At 40.3% G+C, this 16,981-nt stretch overlaps 1 protein-coding gene across 1 annotated transcript in view; it reads left to right on the forward strand.

The window, feature by feature from the left end:
- The window catches only part of SLC35F1 (solute carrier family 35 member F1), a 366,953-nt gene extending 350,779 nt beyond the window's left edge, over nucleotides 1–16,174 (forward strand). Inside the window, exon 8 of the mRNA XM_053280004.1 lies at nucleotides 7,196–16,174. Within this exon, the coding sequence (XP_053135979.1) occupies nucleotides 7,196–7,420 (225 nt within the window). The 3' untranslated portion in view covers nucleotides 7,421–16,174. The remainder of the gene's footprint in view (nucleotides 1–7,195) is intronic.
- Nucleotides 16,175–16,981: the final 807 nt, after the last annotated feature.

Raw genomic sequence — 16,981 nt, forward strand, 5'->3', positions numbered from 1 at the left:
CACTGTCCAAGCATGGCAGACCCTAAGAGAAACCTCACTGTTGCATTCTTCCCAGGTGACTTACACAATAACTCATGTTGAAATTAATGAGCTACAGCTGTCTTTGCTCCCAATCCCCCTCCCTCCCTCTCTCTCAGTCTCTCTCAGAATTAGTTGAGTGTGTATGGAGGAGATAAATAATAGAATTCTCTGGCAGTCATTCTGTATGCACACATAAAACTCAGCAGAAAAGGAATAAACAAAAGACCCAGGCTGAATCAATTATGGTAACCTTGCTTTTGAGCACCATTAGCTTCAAATACAGCAATAGAGAATCGATTACTACAAACAGCTAGCACTTTATTAAATTCTTACTCCAACAAACAAACAAAAAAGACTTTTGGCAACTGGCATCTGATAAAATGAATCACTAGAGAATATTAAGTAGTTAATAAAGGGTTTTATTCATAAATGCTTCTGTATCCGCAATTCCAACACCATTATACACTAAAAAAGAAAACCCATGACTACTTTAACATTGGTTTTCTTTAGGCTACTGCTGTCAGTATGTGTAACATATACCAGATTTCTGTTGATAAAACTATAGATGCCATAGGAGTCTTAGAGATACTATAGTAATGCAGTATTTAGCAACCATGGAAGCTTCTGAAAAATGGGGGATAGAAACCTTCCTTTCACCTCTTTCCTCCCTTGTACTTTCCTCTTTGAGCAGTTTTCTCCCTGTACAATGTCCTGCTGGTCAGGTCTCAAAAAAAATGAATACAAAAACAGTTGATAGCCAGTGTCCCTTTTGATTAATGCTTGCAAGCCAGGATAAATGTTCTATGTTGGCTTCTGCAAATTTGATTGCAGAAGTGTTCAACCTGAAACCCAGTTTGTATGTAACATGGGGCAGTGCTCAGACCACCAATTGCTCATATGCTAACACTCCACACATAGGAACATAGGAAGCTGCCTTCTACCAAGTCAGACCATTGGTCTATCTAGCTCAGTGTTGTCTACAAAGACTGGCAGTGGCTTCTCCAAGGTTGCAGGCAGGAGTCTCTCTCAGCCCTATCTTGGAGATGCCAGAGAGGGAACCTGGAACCTTCTGTATGCAAGCATGCAAGTTTTCTTTCCAGAGTGGCTCATATCTTTCAGTGCTCACACTTGTAGTCTCTCATTCAAATGCAAACCAGGGTGGACCCTGCTTAGCAAAGGAGACAGTTTGTGCTTGCTCCCACAAGACTATGGACCAATGCACATAGTGCATGCATTTAAACATGATACTGTATGACATGTATGGAACACTTACATAGCAAGTGCTATGCATTGCCCCATCTTATAGAAATGGACCACCTCACACATACATGCACACTGGACCACTTCGTTTGCTTGATACTTTATTTCTCATCATTTAATGACTCACAGTTGAGCATGTGAACTGACATCACTGGAAACCATTGTGATTTGGATAATCTTTTACCTCTTGTAGACACTTAGTTTTTATTTATGTGCTTAAGAAATTACCATTATTATATGAAGTCAAATGGAAATTTTATCTGTGGTGGTAGATCGGTGATGGCTCATTCACACATGCAAGTCACTACTTGATGAGATGCAAGTGTCTTGCAACCTGCAGTGAATTCTCTGTAGCCTTGTAAAAGAATATTCTCCTGCGTTATTTTGCACAGTATAGAACATTTGGAGAATTATTCTGCCCATTCTATTAAATGTATATGAGAATATTCTTCACACACATATCCCACTATCTTCAGTAAATGGTGGGGAAGCAATAGAAACAAAAACTGAAGTCAAGGAAGAGAGAATAAAGAGCCTTCTTTTTAAACATTTAGGAAATGGCTTGTAAGCAGGAGTACTGTGGAGGGAAAGTGAATTTTTGATCACCGAGTACTAGCCAGTATAGTTTGGCAGACTGCGAGATATGCTCATAACACTGGCACCGAGTATGAGTTCTGGCAGAAATCCCGTGAAGCCTCTTAAATTTTATATGAAAGCAAACATTGGCCTGTTTCATTGTGCTTGTAGTAGGTGAAAAATGAAATTTCTTGAACTGCGTGTTGATCCCTTTCCCCTCAGTCTTAAATATTGATTTCTCTAGATCTCTCTTCCTCCTTTTGCCTTATCCCCCAGACTATTGTGAATATCGAGCTGAAGCCTGCAATCTAGCACCAGGTATTGTTACAAGATAAAACAAATTCCACCTTGGGACTTCAAGGCATTACTAGGAAGTTATTTTATTGCTTCAGAATACAAAAAGCAAGCATTTGTTACTCATTTTAATAAGCCAACTGAAAATTATCACAGAAGATGGCCTCTTAATTCAAGAGAGCTTCATTCAAGTCCCAACTTGTCACATTACAGATCTGCTGTCCTTTGGCAAGGATGGTGTACAGAGATATTAATGATGAATCAATGTACATTATCTGTGAAATGCAAGTCTCTGTTCTCCACTTGCCAGGGATGGGTTCTGAGAACAAAATACGTAAGTACTGGAAATATGGAAGTCCTACACAACATGGTGGTGAAATAAAGACTATGTAACACATTGAACACAGTATAATTTAAGTATAACAAATTACCATCTGCTTGAGTGCCATAACATTTGTGCATTGAAATTCAAGGTAAAGTATCCATTGTTGTGTTTTCCGTATTGGCATTGTGCAGAAGTGCTGGTCTGCCGGTCATTCTGCCGGTGCATTGCCTTTCTGTGGCACATAGTAGTGTTGTATTTTCCCTTTCTGTTTAGCCATTTGTCCTGCATCCCTTAGAATAAATTTCTTTTCTGCCTAGTATTTTCTGTTTTGTGGCTCCATCATCTGCCCTATAATCACCCAAAAATGTTGAAAACAAGTGTCCACCTAATATTTTGCAGAATTTTCAGTTTGTACTCATTGTTAGCTTTGTATTTTAAACATCAGTGATGTCTATGATGTGTGCACTGTGCAAACTCTGAATGATTTAGAAGATCATTTCTGTTAAGCATTCTAGTGCTTACGTCCAGACCTCTCTTGTCATAATCCAGTAGTGTGCTCTTGAATTTAATGGGTCTAAAATGCAGCTCTGCAGTTCAGTTTGGAGTGGCAGAATACACTAAAACCCGACATGCTAAAATGATCTCTAATTTTTGTTAATTTCAGTGGGGGTAGCAGAGAGAGATTCCTGGTGAATTCTCCTGACTGCTAACAATTTTCTGATTTCCCCATATGATTATTTCATTATTCGTTAGCTAGCTCTGCCTTTAAAAGATGGCAATATTGCCATAGCCATTGTGTTTTATTATTCTGACACCAGTGCAATACTATTAAAAATTATCAGCATCTACATTTCAAACAATGGTACTCATTAGACTTGATTCCAGCTGCCCAGGATGAGTGGTTTTCCTAAAAACATCATGCATATCCCATCAGAGATTTTATTTTGCCCCATGCCTCTAACATTTATTTTGCATGATAGAGCATCACAGAGACAAGCATATGCATGTTATGGCATTTCAAAATGGAAAGTTATTGGTTGTATAACTTCTGTTATACATTATATATCTTATATTCTGGAGACATTCAATAGGATGCAGACAAAAATATTAATTACAGCTTTTTAGTATTGTGCTTTTTAAATGAGAATTTTGTCAAAATACTCTACAAAGCGAGTTTTGATTAGCCAGGATTTGGTTGCATCTTTTTAAAGTTTCTGCCTAGGTAGACAAGTAACAATGCAGAGATATAGATGAATGTTGATGAGAGAAGACATATGATTTCAAGAACCTTCATAAATATTGTTTGTTATGTTGGGAAGAACCAAAAACATTTCTGCATAAACATGGTTTTGAGCTGAATGAGGTTGCATTCAAAATCGCAAGGCCTTCTAGAACTGATACATTGATTTCTCTTCTCTGTAAAGATATCTGCTCCTTCATTAAATCCATGAGGTTGTTTTGATTTTGCTTTACTTTCCAACCTGAAGCTCATTGTTGAGGCGAGCAGTCTAGGAACCCTCTGCACACCATTCCCCTGTGTGGACCTTTAGCACAGTGCAGTTTTTTAGATGAAGGGCCAGACTGGAGTGATGGCAACAAGCCTAGATCCCACAGCCGAACATCATAGTCCAACCAGATCACATCTAGCTTTGCAGTCAATGCCAAGACACTAATAATGAGCCAAGACCCATGCATGCATTTCAAAGGCCATTAATCAAGACTGCATTCTGCTTATCTGATGTTGTATCAGTGTAGTCTCTCTCCAAGAACGCCTGACCCCATGCCTTTTATGTTTAGTAGAGGTTGAATAAAGTGGAGTGCTTCCACCTTTTTAGAAAAGCCATAAATGCAGTATTCCCACCAGTCTAAACAACAATAGACAACCCATTGAGTCCAATACAGCACAACCTTTTCAGCACATTCTCTTTCCATATAAAAAACAAAAAATTCCCCAATGAGCTTTGTGTGACCAGCTGCCAAGATAGGTCATCTTTCTTTTCACAGAAAGAGGAAATGAGGGACATCTTTTGAAATATGGAAGTGGAGTAATTGATGGACAGGTTGTTCTTCTACCCAGTTGTGTACTGAGCTTTTAAAGATGGCCAGTATATGGGTAATGGGTATGGGAGTGGTTAATTATAGTCACAACTTATGCATTACCAAGTCAAGTGGTGTGTTCCCAGGGTTCTCACGGCTGCCCATTAAAGTCAGGCCCCTTTGATAAATTGCGGCAGCAGCTATGTCCTGGGATGTATTTATATCTGGTGAATATATCTATCAATTATTCCTTTTTAATATTTCAAAATATGCCCCTCATTCCCTCTTTTGATGAAAGAAATGAGAGAGAATATATTCAGAACATTACTAGTACTACAGCAAATTTATGCCTCAAAACAATATTCAACTCAGTGCGGCCACATAATATCAGTCTTAATATATTAAGCAAGAAGGGGAAAGGACATTTGAAAAGAATGTACATGCATTCCTATGAAAAGGCAAACTCATAGAGCTGGCTTTCTTTCTGTTGTGCACAACAGCAGCCATGATCCAGCATCAAACCCCCAAAGCTATTATATCACTGTGAGTTGAGCAGAGCAGACTGCACGTCCATTGGGTATCGCAATGCCTAAACGGGTCTAATTGCTAGAGTGCTAAAGATTTCATCTCACTCAGGTCAATGCCACATGAAAGCTATCCTTCAGTACAGCTGCTCTTTGACCTGATATTTTCAACTGTCAAGGCAAAAGGGTGGTTGTACTTAATCACCCAGTGAGAGATGACACATGAAGGCCTAGTGATGCTGTGTGGAGAAAGCAATTAACAACCTGAGAAACACAGGAGCCCTGGACTTTTTCAAACTCAACAGCCCTTCATTCTGACACATTTTGAATTCTCCTCTTTAGGACACCTTCCCTTCTGAATTGCGTCTATTACATTTTAGCTGTGGAAAAACACAGCAGATAACAGCTGTCACCAGAGGTTGCTTTTTAAAAAAACAAAAGGTGTTCAAATGTTTTATTTATTTAAAAAAACCTGTACCTCCTGCCTTTCCCAAATAGTTTGAGGTAGGTACATTACTGTGAAGACATTATGGATACAGTGCTTTATCTATGGCCATATCAAACGCACGTGTACTAACGTCCCAGCTCACGTTCCCAGAAGATTGTTGGAAATTGAATACTCAGCTCAGGAATATTGCAACAGATCAATTAATTGGAGGAAATGTTTCTTGCCCCAGAAAAGCAGCTGGTTTAAATGTCATTTGAATTAGGCTAGTTCTGAATTAGGCTAATTCAAATGTCATTTGAATTAGGCTTTTCTTCTAGGATTAATTAACTATACCAGGGATGCCAATATCATCTCCAATTCTTTTATTCTGTCAGCTTTAGTGAATACAACAGTTCACTAAAATGAATCAAAAGAAGCATGCTTGGCATATTCTGTCTTTGGATATTTCAGTCATTCAAGATGCAAGTTTTGATTTCTTTTAGTTCCTTGGTTACCTTCTGCAAGGGAGGGCAGAAGATTGATCATGATGGATTGGTGAACCACGGGTTTCTAGTAAAGAACGATTTCTAGTAAAGCCTGCTGGGTACTTCCAAGGAGTTTTGGACTCAGTAACCTTAATCTGATCCTGCAAGGCACTTCAGCAAAATTGTGTACTTGAGATCACTTAACTTAGATTAGTGATGCCTTCAGTGATTCTAATTATGAACTGTGTAGCAGAAATAGATAACACCCAGACCAAGTACAGAGACAGAAAAATGCCACCAATAAGGAATGTACTTGCTTTTTCCTCCTTTGTACTGTTAAAATACTGTGGACTATGCAAAGCCTAATTTTTTAAAAAAGTAAATCATGCAAGACTGAAGTGAGAGTACCCCAAGATAATCGTATCAGGAAAAGGTGAAACACATCCAAGCAATTCAGAATATCACAACTGCCTTAGTTTTATTTGTACTGAATAATGTATTTATGTTTTATGCATTGTATTGTCTTCTATAATTTTGTACTACTATTGTGGGAAATGAGATGAATAAGTCTTAGAAATGAATAATATATTAATTACCATCAAATCCTAGTGCTGTTTCCTTAGAAGAAAGTTCCACTAGCATCAATGGGACTTACTCTGGGGTAACTGTACACAGAGCAGCAGTTGTGCAGCCTGATCTTATGCATGGTTGCCAGAAGTTCGGTCTCACAATGTTAAATGAAGTTTACTCCCACTAAAAGTGCAAAGGATTGCAGCCATTAGTATGTTTCATCATGATGCAGTCTTTTCTTTCTTTCTTTTGGGAAAAACAGTTTTGTTACCTGTCTACAAAGAGCTTAATTGTCCAGAGGGCTGAGTTTCTGTGACCAGTATGTCTATTAATTTTATACCCTTCTATCATTATGTTCTCTATTCCTTGACAACCTCCCACTTAACCACACCTAATCTCTTGCCACAATATATTTCCTTGCAAGAAATTCTACAATTTTTGTGCAAAAGTTGCAAAGAAAGCACAATATCATAAAAAATAAAACTGTATTTTATAGGCCTGAATAATTTATTTTGTGTGATCTGGAACTAAATAGGAACAGTCCTACATTAGTGATAACTAACTTGCAGAGAGAAGATTCCCCGGATGCAACCCTTGTATAATTTTTGCTTACTCTTTCATGCTGTTATTGGTTAGCCTGCACTGTTTCACTAGGCTTACTTTTCTTTTTATTTAGTTTTCAGGACTGTATCTTCTCTCATTCTTCACCATCCTTGTTGGGCTGGTTCTGTACTCCTCCACAACCACGTACATTGCCCAAGATCCACGGGTGTACAAGCAATTCCGAAACCCTTCAGGACCTGTGGTAGACTTGCCAGCCACTGGGCCGCTGGAACCTTCAGTCACGTACACCAGCCTAGGCCAGGAAATGGAAGAAGAACCTCATGTCCGAGTTGCCTAAACTCAGGCTCCTGCCACCCTTGGTGGAGTTTGTCTCCTTTATTTCTGTATCATTCATAGAGAAAGGTATTTACCGGATGCAGTTACTCAGGTGAGCTGCAAGGTAGCAAATATGGAAGGCTTGTGAAAATGCAAACTCAATTGTTTCTAAGTGTGTGTGGCACAGCCTTTGCTAAGGGCAGTAGTTTTCCAAATATGTTCCAGGGATTCCTCAGAAACATCAGGGTTCCTCAGTGAGAAGTCCAGTTGTGGTGGACAAGCTTTCATGAAGAACAGCATGTCCACTGCTAAGCTTCCCTTAGAATATGCACAATGGGTACGTTCTAGGGTTCAGATTCCGTTAATGCAGAGCAACACTGGCCCAACTAGACAGTGTCCTGCACTGAGAGTTTACCCTGGAGCACAACTTCAGCTGTGTAGAACTACAGCTCCCATCATCCCTGACTATTGGTCACTGTGGCTGGGGGTGATGGGAGTGTGAGTACAACAGCAGCTAGAGGGCCCAAGTTGTGTAGCCCTGCCCTAGAACATACCATAGAAACCTTGCAACATGCGGGAGTTCCTCATCAATAGCAGACAAATTGATGTGAAGAGAACCCCTGTAGGTAGAAAGCCTGAAAAATGTTGGCTGAGGGCAGAAAGAAAAAAAATTCAGCTCCAGCTGTTGTTGAGGCTGGAGATAAATTGTGTCTGGGGATGCTGGGAGCTGTAATTCAATAAATAGCTGGAGTGCCAAGGTTGCCTATCCCTGGTTTAGGGTACTGGCAGTTATTGCCAAGAAGGAAAAAACTTCCTAGTAAAGCTGCTCAAAATAACCTGTCCAGGTGGTGCTTAGATTGCAAGCTCACATTTCACCTCTTGGTAGGATGCTTTGCTGGTGTTATGCACAGTGTTTCAGTAAAGCCGCGTTTGTGCAGTAGACCCACTTGCATGCAGACACTTGTAACTGTTGTCCAATAATGGTTGTTTTGTGCAGAAAAGGGCAGGTTACCACAACACCTAGATTCCCTACCACCTTGTGCCATTTTATTCATTCACCTCTGTTTAGCTACCTGGTTGCCCACCCTCTAATAGTTCTGGAAAGCCAAGGGATGGGCAACTGCCAATATACATCTCTATTCTAGGAATAGGCTGGAAACAAACATTTTACCCTTTTAAAAAAAATGTAAATATTGAAGTAGTCAAACACTGAGCTTTTTAAATTTTGCAAAAGTATTGCTGTTGACCAAGGTTGTCCATTTGGTGACAGGGAAATTATATTTCCATGTCTGTATTCTGGACCTTGCAGATACAAAACAGATTTCTTACTCTTTTGGAACTGCAAATGCACTTAAAAAGGGTCCATTTTCTACTTTTTAATTATTTATTGCAGGTCTTGTGACTAAGAGGAGAAAGAATGGAGCACTCTTTTCTAGACTTTCTATATACAGGACAAACATTAAGAACAGCTGACTGGTGTCTGTTAGGCTCACCATTTGATATTGCCCAGATGCAGATTGTTCAGGAAGTGTTGGAAATTCACAGAGTATATTAGTCGCTGTCATTCACTTCACAGTTATAGATGGAGACACCCTAAAATCTTCTAAATACTTGCCTATTATGCTAGGGATATATATATATATCGCCATTTGGGACTCTCCTACATTTCCAGTTATTAGAGCTGAGCTACATATTCAGCACCACATTTTGTGTGAATCTTGGCTCTTACTAAGGAGTTTTCCCATCTCCTAGATTAGCAGCTACCAGCAGGGCGGGAAACCCACTATGAGTTGACCAAGATTCACATTCTGAGTGATGTTAAACAATGAGTGATATTAAACAAAATCAAAGCCCAGTTAGAATGTATACCAAAATGGAGGAAAGGTAACACCAAGCCCAGAAGGATGCTAGGATAGCTAACAAGTAAAGTCAAGGAAGCTATAAAGGGGGAAAATATTTCCTTCAAAAAATTTAAAGGCCTGCCCAAATGAAGATAACAGAAAGGAACACAAACTCTGGCAGAAGAAATGCAAGGAGACAATAAGGGATGCAAAAAGAGAGTTTGAGGAACATTTAGCTAAAAGCATCAAGGGGGAATTTAAAAAGTGTATTTAAATACATCAGAAGCAGGAAACCTGCCAGGAAGGTGGTTGGACTGTTAGATGATGAGGGAGTGAAAGGGATTATATTAAGGAGGATATGGAGACTGCAGAGAAGCTTAACGAATTCTTTCTATCTGTCTTCACAGCGGAGGATACAGAGTGTATACCTGTGCCTGAACCTAGCTTCTCGGAGAGTTAGGCTAAAGAAATGAGTCAGATAGAGGTGATGAGACATGACGTTCTAAATTGTCTAGAAAAATGGTTCTAAACTGTCTCGAAAAGCATTTTAAATTATCGGGGTGTACGGAAGCAGTTCAAATCTAACTTGGTTGAAATTGAACCTGGATTGATTTGAACTGGCTCGGTTCAAGCTTGAAGTGTACTGGCCCTTCCAAAGATGGGGACGGTCCAAGCTTGAACTGAACTGGGCCCAATTCAGATTGAACTGTATCAGCACAGTTCTACCAGTTCCAGGGGTGTAGCTAGGCTAGAATCAGGAGGCCAGAACCAGGCTGCCCGCTGGCCCACAGTGCAGGGGGGAGCACTGGTGGGGCCAAGAGGGACAGCCACAGTGGGTACGGTGCCCTCTTGCCCGCCCCAACCTCCTTTTAGGTAGGGAATCCCTCCCTTTGATTGCAAAGGGAAATCCTTCCTTTGATTGTAAAGGGGAATCCTTATTGGATAAAATTGTTAAGCATATAGAAGAACAGGCCCTGCTGAAGGAGAATCAGCATGGCTTCTACAAAAGTAAATCTTGCCTCACCAACCTTTTGGAGTTATTTGAGAGTGTCAACAGGAGTGTGGATAAAGGTGATCCAGTTGACAATAATATACTTAGACTTTGAAAAAGCTTTCAACAAAGTTCCTCATCAAAGTATCTTGAGAAAACTTAGCAGTCATGGGATAAGGGGACAGGTTCGTGTGTGGATTGGTAACTGGTTAAAGGACAGGAAACAGAGGGTAAGTATAAATGGACAGTTATCTACATGGAGGGAAGTAAGAAGTGGGGTCACTCAGGGATTTGTACTAGGACCAATTTATTCATAAATGATCTAGAAGTTTGGGTAAGCCGTGAGGTGGCCATATCTGCAGATGACACCAAATATTCAGTAAATCCACAACAGGTTGTGAGTTCCAAAAGGATCTCTCCAAATTGGTTGAGTGGGCAACAACATGGCAAATGTGGTTCACTGTACATAAGCGTAAGGTGATTGGGGCAAAAAAACTTCACAATATGCTGATGGGGTCTGAACTGTTGGTGACTGTCCAGGAGAGGGATCTTGATGGACAGCTCGTTGAAAGTGTCAACCCATGTGCTGCAGCTGTGAAAAAGGTAAATTCCATCCTAGGGATCACTAGGAAGGGGATTGAAAATAAAACTGCTATTATTATAATGCCCTTATACAAATCTATGGTGTGGCCACATTTGGAGTACTGTGTACAGTTCTGACCACTGTATCTCAAAAGGACACTGTAGAACTAGAAAAGGTGCAGAAGACAGCAACCAAGATTATTAGGGGCCTAGAGCATCTTCCTTATGAGGCAAGGCTACAACACCTGTAGAAAAAAGATGACTGAGAGGAGAGACCTGATAGAGATCTATAAAATAATGCATGGTGTGGAGAAAGTTGATAGACATTTTTCTCCCTCTCGCATAACATTATACCAGGCATCATGCCATGAAACTGTTTGCCAAGGAAATTTAGGACCTACAAAAGGAAGAACCTTTTTACACAACACATAATCAACTCAAAGAATTTTCTGCCACAAGATGTGGTGACAGCCAACAGCCTGGATGGCTTTAAGAGGAGTTTAGATAAATTCATGGAGGACAAGTCTATCAATGGCTACTAGTCTGAGGGCTATAGGCCACCTCCAGCATAAGAAGCAAGATGCTTCTAAATAATAGTTTCAGGGGAGCAACAGCAGGTGAGAGGGCATGCCCTCAGTTCTTACCTGTGGTCTTCCCAGAGGTATCTGGTGAGCCACTGTGTGAAAAAGGATGCAGGACTAGATGGGCCTTGGGCCTGCTCCAGCAGGGCTGTTCTTGTGTAATGCAGCTTGGGTGGGAGGTGTTTGGGAAATGTGTCACTCTGATTTCAGTCTCTATGAAAAGTGTAATGTGTAGCTTGTCCCTTTGTGGGGCTGAAGGTTCCTTATCTTAACTAAACCTTTTCTCTGATTTTAATTGCTCTGCAACACACCCATGATAATGAACTAATGTCTGGTTAATTCCAGCATGACAAAGTTGTCTTTTCTCTTGCTGCTGCCGCCATTGTATTAAGCAGAGGCTCACAACTGTGTTTTTCACAACTACAAACCCAGTTTAACAACCCAGCAATAGATTTTCTTCCCTCAAGAATATATGTGAAATCCCTTCTGTAATAATTATATGCTAAAACAAAAAACAAAAACCAACCCACCCTAGAAACAAAAAGCTGTTAATAATTTATATATCAGTCCTAAACACACTTACCGTGGGACTTGGAAGTAAATATAATTAGGTTTGTGGGCTTAAAGTATTTGTATCCGTTGCCTGCATACTTAGTTGTATGTCGAACACACCTCTGTTGGGGGGATCTCTGAGCATAAGGGTCAAACTGCATGTTCTATGCCAGTACATCTAATGAACCTCCATATTTAGAAATCAAAAGCAGCCTTGGGCTGTTGCCATTTTAAGTCTGAGGACAGTGGGAAGAGAGCAACATTTTACCATTTCTCCAGGGGCTGTTTTCTGCTCAGAATAATTTACTAAGCTGATCCCTAGCCCCTGTGGAGTTCTATATGCTCTCATACAGCCAATTGCCTTTCTTTTGAGGGCCCATATTTATGCTACCTGAGTGATGTGGAATCTGCTCCTTCCCACCCTGCCCTGGTAACACAGCCCGCAAATCACACGGGGCTAGTTGATGACATAGCAACTTCCAATAGAGTTTGCCCTGAGAATTAGTTAGGACTGTTGAGCATTCCCGCCAAATGCTTGAAAAACTAATTGATTCCTATCCCTTCCTGTCAGTCCCCTCTTCCTTGAGGGGAGAAAGGCTTCTCTCTGGGGAAATAAGGAGCAGGAAGCAGCTGCAGGCTCTGGTGAACATGGGAGAGGCATCAAAGGGTCTTTCACTGGCTGCAAATCACACACACAAGATCATTTCCTTCCAAGAGTCATGGAGTTTGAAGTCAGGCCCTATCAACCACACAGGGGAAAGTGCGAAGAGCATCATTTGCCTCATGATAAGACATTTCCCCATCAGGCTTATTCTGTATTCACAGCAGCCTATGCCACCTGCTGGCCCTTCCTTAGGGTGAGGTTTGTTTTCCTTGGGGAAGGAGGGCAACAGTGGAGTGTGACCCTTGAAGCTAGCCAACTCAAGGGGGGCTTGCTGTAATTTGAGCAGAAGTGCTCGCAAATTTGAGCACACCCCACTTAGAATTACCACCCTATCCTTAGTGATACCAGTTCCCAGGATGGCATAACCCAGTCCATCAAGGGGTTAGACACACTTAAGCCTCTTTCTTTAAATGAGCTTTAATACCCTAATTGTGAGCTTGACAGTGACCAGGATTTTTATAAGAAAAGGGACCAGTAATAATATGCATGTACCAGTCCCCAGACATCTGTCATGTCATAAGCAAAGACAGAATTATGTTTTACCTTTTCCCACCAGGCCCCAAACACTGCAAGTTCTATTTGGCCTGTCTTGATTTTCAGGCTTGCTTAGAATCTCAGCCAAAAACAAAAGAGTCATTGATTTCTCTAGAGCTCCCTCTTCATGAAAGAGAGGAAAGGTAGCTGAGCCTCAGTGATAGGAAGCTGTTTGAAGAGATTCCCTTACAATGGAATAGTCAAATAACTTCATTATACCTTGGTTTCCACATCGCTGACTGTGGGAAAATACTCTTTCACCTACCTCAAGGGAATGGGTCTAAAGTGGGGGGGGGTCTAAATGGGTCTACAAAGCAACCAAATATTTCCTGAATGCTCTTGGAAGTGCCAAGTTTTATTAAAAACACTTTCTTATATTCTTAGCACTGAAAAGATGGGGGAGGGGCAGCATACTTGAGGTAAACTGCTGCATTTTGTACATGAACATTATGAACAGCTGAAGCCCATTCTTCTGAAAGAAGTGGTTGCCATTGTTTGAGAGATTGGCATGGGGAGGGGGCTATAAGCATTGTTCCTGTGAGCAGTGGGGGAAAGACCATCTCGAGAGTGAAATAGCATGGATTTCTACTCCATCACCTACATTTCTGCAAACAAAGTATGACTTGGAGCCAGATATGCTTGTGCACTGTGAGGTATTGCATGCAACTAGTGTTGCGTGGAAAAACGCTGTGTGCCATGTCATAATCAGTATATGAATATGCATTCAAAGCCTCACTGAGAGATGGGACTAGGAAGGTGTCTGCTCTCCTCTTCTGGGCTGGAAATATGGGATTGTATTGCAGATACACTGCCTGATCCACCTGACTCTCAGAGTTTACCTGTACATGGCAAAATTCAACATTAACTTATTTGGGGTGATATCAGATTGGGGCAGCTGTCATTTGGACTGTCAATGGGTCATAATGCTACAAGGAGGCCTTTTCTTCAACTTAATTAGTGGATTTTGCATATAAGGGGGGAAAATATTAAAATGGGGTTTCAGGCCAAACCAATTTTGTAACTAATTTATTCTGTGAGGAAACTGATGTATTCTGCCTAACATCAGTTCTTCGGCTGAAAAACAGTAATTAATAATAATAATGTTTAAAAGGCTGAAATTCACTTTTGTGCAGCAGGTCATTTAAGTCATTTCTGAAGGTTTGAAATGGGACCTGCATCCCAATTTAAAACAAACAAAACAAAACACCAAACTGATTTTCAGGTAATATGCTTAGGATTGGGGTGTTAGATGATCATTTCCATAATTGGTGCAAATGTCTTTCCTGAGGGCCTACTTGAGGCTCAGGCGTTTTAAAAATATCATTTATATCCTTAACTTAGTGCTTATTTTGTGCTTAAATATTGGTGGGACAACAGTTCATGCCAATATTTGCAAGTATAGGCCTCAATTCTGAACACATTTACATGTGTCTAAGAACAGGGCTTGCATGCATGTAAGTGTGTTCAGGAAGGGCCTTAATTATTATCTCAGGTTTCAAATCAGCAGTCTATTGGTGGGGATCACAATCTCCCAATCTCTTTTGCTACCTTTTATACCAATTAAATACCTTTCTCTGAGTCTTTTGTCCCATGTTTGATCTTAACAACTTCTTGAAGAATTTGCGTGTTTGTTTCCTGCTTAAACGTACATCTCGCATCATTGTTGTCTGAGAACTTTATTTTTAGTATTTATTTTGTAAGCCAAATGTTCTTGTAGTTTTTTAAAATGCTCATTTTTATGACACTAATTTGTAGAGTAAGTCACAATAAAAACAAATCAGATGGAAGGCATCAGTCAGTTATCTGACAAGAGTTTTTACCGAAATGGGGTTGCAATCTATCGATGGCTAAAAGTTGTCATCTGAAGCCATTTTTCTAGGATATTTTAAATGATGCCATTGTTTTGGGAGGGAGGGGGCTGGAATTCTCAGAAATGCACTGTTCACTTAACCAAATCATGTGTTCGTGCACATGTCACTGAACGTATGAGGCTGCCTTGTACTGAGTCAGACCATCAGTCCCTCTAGCCCAATAACATCTACTCTGGCAGGCAGCAGCTCTCAAAAGTCTCAGGCACAGGTCTTTTCCCCAATCCTGATGAACTCCTGCAAATGGAGATGCTGGGATTTAAGAATGGGGCCTTCTGCACACGGATTATGTACTGAGTGCTCTGCTACTGTGCTATGAGCCTTCTCTATCTAATACTGCCCAATACTGGGTCAGTTAAACTGTGGGAATATTAAAATTTACTGTCTCCAGTTAAAGATCTGTATTGCCTCATTATGTGGATCTAAAATGAATCACTAGCATAAATTTATAGACACTATGTAATGAAAACTGAGGTCCACCAAGGAAATATTACTTTTTCTAGTAGTTTGATTTCTTGCTATTCCAAGAATTGCAGTGGACACCAGCAGATCCTTCTGTTCAGCAAGGACTATACCACCTGCTAAAAACAAGAACTTCATAAGTATTTTATAGGCCAATTCCTGGAATAAAATATGATCAGCCATCCTGTTGGTTCTGAATGGATATTAGCAAGATATTTCAATTACTGAATAGAAACTGTAGCGGACAGCTTGTCTGTCTCCAACCTACAAGCTATTAAAAACACAATCACCCACCATGACAGACCAAACAATTGACATTTTGCACCAGTGTGTCAGATGAAGACGTTTCAATGTATAGTTTAGATATTGCTAACTTGTGCCATTAACATTTTCGATGAGTGTGTAGTATTTTCTCTTTTTTTAAAAACCATTTTAGTATTCTCAAGCTAGCTATAAATACAAATTTTACCCCATGGGTAGGATTTTAATTGTTAAATACCATAATAAAGCACACTAATTTTGACACAAAATGGAAGTAAGAAGCAAAAACAAACAACGTCCAACAATGTTCACCAAGAAGCTGAACAAATTATCCTGTGTTTTGATATTTGCATGCTCCGATATGGACTGGCTGTGGCAATGTAATGCCTGTATAATGTTTTGAAATAAAAACAAATAAATAAATCCTTTATGTAAGCCAAGGTGGTTTTTGTTGTTTCTGTTGGTCTGAATCAGGATTAGGAGGACAGCCTGTCAAAAAGGGAAAGTTCCTTCCATTAGAGTGTCATGAAGTATAACACAGTGATGGCTTCTGCCAAGTCGATCTGTTTCCTGTCTCTGAAGACTGAGATATTGACAACATGCAATTGCTCATACCTTGTCTGCTTCACTCTGTCTCACATACATACCCTGATGAACGTACTTGAAATGTTTGTTAGCCTGTGAAAGAGTTCCTAATTAAATTAATCCAGAATGTATTTTAACTTGCAATATACATACATGGCGGTTAGGGGGTGCTGTTGATTTTGCTGCTGAACACTTGCTGGCTAGTAGGCATTCTGCTCATGCAGGCAATCTAGGAATAGCCGTCACCTTTTCCCTCTAAGAATGAGTGCAAGGATCTAACCACTGCACCAGTGGAGAACTGTACTTGTAAAGACAGCATGAAGAACAAACAAATTAGAGCAAAACATTCTGCTATTGTGTTTATTAGGTGACTGATCTGAGTCATGTATCAGATATTATTGGGGGAGGGGGCTTGTAAATATGATTTGTAGTCTCTGGTCCTACTAAAATGCCTTAGTACAGGGGTGCACAACTTCAACCCTTCAGCTGTGGTTGGACTACAACTGTCATCATCCCTGACTATTGGTCACTATGGCTGTGGATGATGGGAGTTGTAGTCCAAAAACAGCTGAAGGGCTGAAGTTGTGCACCCTTGACTTAGTATCTTCCTCCCAGGCATCTACAAATTTGTTATACCTTCAGTAGTATTTTATTGCCACCCT

This window comes from Hemicordylus capensis, chromosome 1 (assembly GCF_027244095.1).
Source record: "Hemicordylus capensis ecotype Gifberg chromosome 1, rHemCap1.1.pri, whole genome shotgun sequence".
In the NCBI taxonomy this organism is placed as follows: Eukaryota; Metazoa; Chordata; class Lepidosauria; order Squamata; family Cordylidae; genus Hemicordylus; species Hemicordylus capensis.